Source organism: Orycteropus afer, unplaced genomic scaffold (assembly GCF_000298275.1).
Source record: "Orycteropus afer afer isolate SDZICR_OR568_19922 unplaced genomic scaffold, OryAfe1.0 scaffold00022, whole genome shotgun sequence".
Lineage (NCBI taxonomy): Eukaryota > Metazoa > Chordata > Mammalia > Tubulidentata > Orycteropodidae > Orycteropus > Orycteropus afer.
Window position 1 is genome coordinate 19,636,769 of NW_006921609.1, and position 7,173 is coordinate 19,643,941.

At 31.9% G+C, this 7,173-nt stretch overlaps 1 protein-coding gene across 1 annotated transcript in view; it reads right to left on the minus strand.

Annotated features, from left to right (window-relative positions):
• GBE1 (1,4-alpha-glucan branching enzyme 1) overlaps positions 1-7,173 on the minus strand; it is a 509,345-nt gene that overhangs the window by 158,830 nt on the left and 343,342 nt on the right. The window contains 1 exon segment of the mRNA XM_007934918.2: positions 2,922-3,037. Coding sequence (XP_007933109.2) covers positions 2,922-3,037 — 116 coding nt within the window.

Genomic DNA, 7,173 nt, shown 5'->3' on the forward strand with positions numbered 1-7,173 from the left:
CTGCTGGCATAGTGGTTAAAGCATTTGGCTGCTAACCCAAAGGACAGTAGTTTGAAGTCACCAGTGGGAGAAGGATGAAGCAGTCTCCCTTCTGTAAAGATTTACAGCCTTGAAAACCCTACGAGCACAGTTCTAGTCTGTTCTAAAGTGTAGCTAAGAGTCAGAATCAAGTAAAGGGGGTTTGTTTTTATATATGTACAAATAGATGAATAGATGCTTAGAAATAAATATGAGAATGATGTTAATCTAAGCTTGGATGTGTTTTACATATCCCAACTGTATTTAATTTTAGCTGAAGTTTATAGCAGAAAAATGAAGTGAAATGAGAGTAAAATTCTACATTTCAAATTTCAGATACAGTTTTATCATTCAAAGGACATTAGATTCCTTTAGTGTAAAAAAAAAGCAAAAATATGAAAAGTATGATAAAATTGAGTCATAATACTTACATTATTATAAATACTTCTTCAATTTATTCAATATGGATATCCCATGACAAAGATTATAAGATTTTCAAAGTTCCTTTTACAGCCTCCCTATTTGCTAAGTTTTGTTCTTTATCATATATTTTTCTACCATGCATCCATCAGTTTGCAATACTGTAGTGACTTGTGTGTTGCTATGATGCTGGGAGCTATGCCACTGATGTTGCAAATACAAACAAGGTCACTCAAGTTGCGCAGGTTTTAGTAGAAATTCCAAACTAAGATTGATTAGAAAGAAAGACCTGGTGATCTTCTTCTAAACATTAGGCAATGGAAACCTTATGAGAAACAACAGAACACTGTCCAAGTGACTTGTTTTTGGACACAACTTCAGCAGGGGTTAGTTACTGGAGAAGGACATCATGTTTGGTGAAATAGAGTGGCAACCATGGGAGGGATACCCTTAAGAGAGATGGACTGGCACAGTAGCCACATCAGTGAAGTCGAATATGCCTGCAATGTCGAGGCTAATGCAGGACTGGGCAATGTTTCGTACTATCGTACATAAAGTCACCATGAGTCAAAATAGCTTCTACAGCAGCTATCTATACTATTTTTATTTATTAGCATTATAATATTTACTTTCAGTACTTTTAGTTGTTTAATCTTATTTTTGGAATTAAATCAAATCAGTGTTCAACAACAATCCTTTTCTCCTTGTTTCTCCATAATTAACTTCTTTTTGTCTCAGAGTTTTTTTTTTTTCTGGATTTCATCATTGCCAGATATTTTCTAGTATAACCATGGATGATCTGTTCCCTGAGTTCTTCCATGTTTATACCTCAGTGACATATTAACTATCAAATTGTTTTCTGTATCCCTGAGAATTTTGTAGACATTGCTACTAGCAATAGTCTGAAGTCAGCCATTTTTTTTCTTCAGTGCAAATAAACTCCTTTTTTTATACATGTCTCCTGATGATTTCTATCTTTATTTGTTTTGTTTTTGGTTGTTGTTGAGAACATACAGAAAAATCAAACACCAATTCAACTGTTTCTAGATGTACAATTAAATGGAATTGTGTAAATTGCATTCTTTGAGTTGTGCAACTGTTGTTACGCTCCTTTTCTGATTTATTTCTCTCCCATTAACCAACTCTCTGCCTCCTAATTTACCTATCTAGTCTTTAAAGTTGCTGTTGTCAATTTGCTCCCATAGAAATAGTTCTTAAAAGCATGTATGTTCAAGGCAGATATTCTTTACTAGTTAAGTTAAATCACTGTTTGGTTTTACGATTTTGGAGATTATTTTTGCTTTAAGTTTTAAGACAAATTCATCTTTTCCCTGACTATTACAAATTAAAAATTCTGTGTCTTGATATTAATTATTTTATCTCAATTATTCCTGGTATAATGTATGTTCTTTTGATGTGAAGTTTTAGCTATTATCATTTTCTCTCTTATTATGTTATCATTATATCTCATATTCAGTTATTTCTCATTTCAAAAAAAATATTCTGTTACATACTCTGAATGTTTTTGTTTCTTTTTATTCTCCATTTCCTGGACACTTATGATATACATAAAATGCATATCTGTTTTGTCATTTTCCCAATTCAGCATAACTCATAAAAAATACAAAGCCCTCAGTAGAGGATGATACTTCAGCAGCATGAAGACAGAGCTTTTAGTCTAGCAGAGAATATCTTCTTTTACTTTTGTCATGCTTGCTTTTCAACCTGGATGGTATTAGTGAGACCTGTTATCTTTATAGATTCAACTTGTGTTCAAGAATTTCTCATGCGGATGGAACCATGAGTAAGAGCAAGTAGCCTCACACTTTGCTACAGTCTACTCTCAGGTTCTTTCTTGACAGACCCTTTTCAAGATTTACAGTGTAAAACTATTCTCACTTTTCTTGATCAGTTGTTGCTAGGGAATATTCCACCATTTCACTGAGTTATATGTTGAACAATTAGGATTCTGTGATAATTCTTCTTTGTACAAATTTTAAAATGAATGGCTCTGATCTATATTTTAATAGCAAATTAATTTGAAATTTAATTTTACTTGAGTAAGTCTATATTTATAATTAATATATTTTCTTAAGTGCAAAGGAATTCACTCATTCACAAATGTTCTCATTTAATATAGTTTTTATTTATTTCATTGCAAATGCTGTCAAATTAACACCAATAAACTTTTCTCAAACAATAGAAAAATAAAACAGTTGGATATTAAGGATATCATATAATTAAATAGATATTATTTTAAGGAAATTATTATATTGTATTTAGCTTTAAAATGTTTTTATATTCAACCTATTGCCAAGAGGGACCAGAAGGCCTATAAGAAAGACATACACAATAGGACTAATAAAAACTAAGCCAATAATAATGGTCATTGGAAGTGTCATAACTGAATCCCAAAACTGTTTGTAAGTGTTCAATTAGAAAAAAATAATTTAATTACATCTTTAATATGTCATGTTACATACCTATTCCATGGTGATGATAGAGCATGGAGGTAACACCATCAAAACGAAATCCATCAAAGGCGTACTCTTCCAACCACCATCTTATGTTTGATAGAAGGAATCTTAAAACTTCCCAACTAAAATTTTAAGAATATATACTTAAGCACAATATAAATAGTGTTTTTCCAATTCATTTTATATCATGTTTGCTAAAATAATATTAGTTAAAACTATAAAATGCTGTAATCTCAAGAATTGTTGTTGTTGTTGTTATGTGCTGTCGAGTCAGCCCTGACTCATAGCGACCCCTCCTTGGGTTTCCGAGGCAGTATCACTACGGAAGTAGGATTGCCCAACCTTCCTTCCGGGGAGTGGCTGGTGGGTTTGAACCGCCAGCCTTCTGGTTAGCAGTCAAGTGCCTTAGCCACTATGCTACCAGAGCTCCCTATCTCAAGAATAATGATGTTTAAAGAAATACATCATTGAAAAAGCAGAAAACTAGTAATGGATACCTACCTAATTCACCTGATGAAACTTATTTTAAAAATTCATTAAATTTATTACAAATTATTTAAATTTCCTTTAGCCACAAAAATCACTAAATATCTAAGGAAAACAAAAGAGCAGAAAACAATATGTATACCCAAGGGTAGGGACTGTGTCTTTATCAATGCTATTTCCTCAATAATCAGAACACTTATTATATGGTAGCGCTCAATAAAATGTCTGTTATCAATCTCTGAATTTCCATCAAAGTTTTTCATACAATATAAACATAGCTGTATGTTTTTTCATCCTTTTAGAGAATGTATTTTTATTGTCAGTAGGAAAATTGCATTCAATGTTTGTCTCCTTAAAAGATATCCTCATGCTACAATTTCAAACAGATACAACTCAGAATGAAAAAAAAAAAAAAGAACATCAACCTTGTGATAAGTAATATAACATTTACTAGATTGTTATTTTCTAGAAGTGAAAACAAAATCTAATTACTAAAAAACATGTTTATTAAGGAAAAGTTCTACAAGTTAAAGAACCTGTGTATCCATAATCCAAAAAAGAAAACAAAGAACAAAAACAGTACAAATCAATTAAAAACATCACATGAAATAAGACTATTTTGGACAACTGAAAAGAGGGCATCATCAATGAGTATATTCTTTAGTTATACAGTTATGGTTGAGTTCTCTATCTTATTATAACAGTGGTTTTAAGATTTTAATACCTCATTTAGTTTAATGACAAAGCTCTAATAGTGTACACAAATCTTTAACCCAGGTGAAATTTATGTACATATTTTTAAAGGCAGCATATAGTAAAGGACAATCTGACCTAAGTAGACATTAAGTCATCACAATCAACTCTGGAATAGTAAATTTAAACTGCTTTAGGATTTTGAACTCTTAGGATTTTGAAAACTTACTGAAAGTTCAAAAAACAACAAAAAAACAATCCAGTAAAAGCCAAGCAATGCAGTAGATATGAGAGAAAGCCAGGAGGTTCTAGATTGTTAGGTCCCAACAATGATGGCGGCAGACTTTGCATATATTTTTTTTTAAGATATATTCATTTTGGATTTAAGGGAAAAAAAAATGTTTAACAAAAGAAATAAATAAAAGCAGAGCTATTCTATAACTTAGCAAGATAAAGTATTTTGTATAATAATCTCATTTCTGTACTTTTTAAACAAGATTGCTGTATCGGTATCTTTGAAACAAGAGATGAGTAAATTTACACACTATCCTATAAACAATTCTTGAAAACAATCTTGAAGTAGACATAAATAATTTTCTAATTTTGCCATTTGACTAGTAATATATATTTTACTGCTAAAATGTATATAAAATGTAAAGCTTTCTTTTTTGTTTTTCCTCTTTTACAATACAGAAACATCTAAATTATGGTACACATTTATTCAATTATTATATATTTATTTCAGCTCACTGAACTTAAATTTCAATAGGAAAGCTGGGTCATGGGATCTCAAGACCACCCCCAGGTTCAGCGATTCACTCGGAAAACTAATGGGACTCAGCATATCCTTGTATTCATGGCCATTATATGTTAGAGCAAAAATAACAATAAGAAGCAAAAAAGAGAGGGAGGGAGGAAGTAAGGAAGGAAAAAAGAAAGGAAGGGAAGGAGGGAAAGAGGGAGACAGATCAACAAATGAAAAAGTGCATGGGGGTGAGTCTAGAGGAAACCAGACACAAGCTTCCAATATTCCTTTTCCAATGGAGTCACACAGGACATGCTTAGTTCTTTAGGTGATCAGTTGTGAAAACACTTGTGAAATGTTGTCAGGCAGGAAAGCTCATTACAGACTCAGTTCTCAGAGATATATAAGTACCTACCATGGCACATATCATAACTCCAGACATTCAGATAAAAAGCCAGTGTTCAACATAAACCACATTTTTTATACAAAATAACTCAAGTACAATGAGCCACCCTTAACCACTTTTGAGGACAGTGGTAACTCTTCTGAAGTTCAAGTCCCCATACCAGCCAAAGGTGAACCTTTCTGGCAAGCCTTTCTAAGAATACTAGTCTTGGGAGTCTCAGGCATACTTTGTTAACGCTTCCTTGCATAAAAAACAGAAGTTAACTTTCATTATATGATTACAAAATTCCTAGTATGGATCACTGGAGGAAAACAAAGGGAAAAAAAAAAAATTCCTTCCTTATAATTTTAGATCAGAGGTATCCAGATGTCAAAACAAAGCAGAAGAATCATAAACATAATTTAAAAATCAAAACACTTTAGGACCCTTGGCATAGGTATTCTGTTCTGTCCAGTCTACATGGACACTGAAAACACTAATCTCATATATGAATGAACTAGTTTGGTGAATCTAAGATATGCCTTTTAAATTGACCTCCAAAACCAGCTTAAAGAATATGTTACCAGTGCAAATATAGATTTCTGAAAGATGTCTCTAACTATGTCTACCATCATAATATTAAAATTCAGCACCAATAAGTTCTAAGTTTTCTTTCTTTGGTAGTTGAGAGGAAGAAGAGTTATGATATATTCCAAACTACAACTGAATTAGAAATATTGTACAATGGGCTCAGTAGTAATAAATGAACTGAATCATCTCAAGTGAATGGTTTGCCTTGAGTCAAAGTACAAAAATGTCTGGAAAAGGGTACAATAAAAAAGGCAATGTACTTTTTTTTACCTCAAAATGTCATCAGACAGACCATAGCACAGATGAAATATCCAGTTGATTAGAGTCCCATAAAAATATAAAGCAGAATTTAATTTGGTGTGTTCCAATAGACAAGGCAGGACTTAGATTTTAAGGTTATTCCACTGACTCAAAGGATTTAAAATCGTCCTTACAAAGTAAAGGGCAACCTAGTTTCCAAAAAACTGAAGGACCTAGACACTAATTTTTAGAGACTAATTCCCAAAATACATACCTCACTAATCAACATGAGTACTTATAAGAAGTATCCTATTTTAGTTATTAGCTATATATCTGAAACTGATTAACACATAAGTTAAACACTAATAAGGTGTCATCAGTATTGTCTGCAGTCAATCAATTAGCTTGCTCTTATATATATTTTTTTTCTGACACTGAAACAAAGTTCCTAAAAAAAATAAGTTAATGAAAAGAAGCTGACTGTCCAATGAATTATAAATATCAAAAATTTTTAAGTCACAAGTATCTGATAAACTCAGTACATTGATAGATAATGTATACATTTAAGGATTTCTAGCAATCAAAATAATCTGGAGTAAAATTGCTTTAGATGTCTGAAACATTCAGCTTGTAATCAAGTAATAAGGATTTTTTAAGGAGAAGTGACAAAAAATTGCAATATTAAAATTTTTAGGAAATATTCCACAAATTAAAAAAAAAAGAAAAAAAGGTTGATTGTCTCATATTCTGCAATGAACTTCATGGTAAAATAAAACATAGCCTAATTTTCTTGGCAAACAAGTATAAGCAGATATAATAATATTAATTTAATAGAATTACATTTTATAATACAAGAATACTTGCCTCATTTTCCATTTGTTTCAGTCCAACATGACTTCCAGTACTTTCAAAATAAGCCACTTAGTCAACTGGATGTTACTAAAATCCACTGCCTTCAAATTAATTCCGACCCTTACTGACCCCCATTGGATTTCCAAGGCAGGACGGCTTTATGGAAGTAGATTGCTCTTCCTTCCACAGAGTTACTGGTGGGTTTGAACTGCTAACCTTCCAGTTAACAGTCAAATGCCCTAGGCACTATGCCACTAATCAAAAAA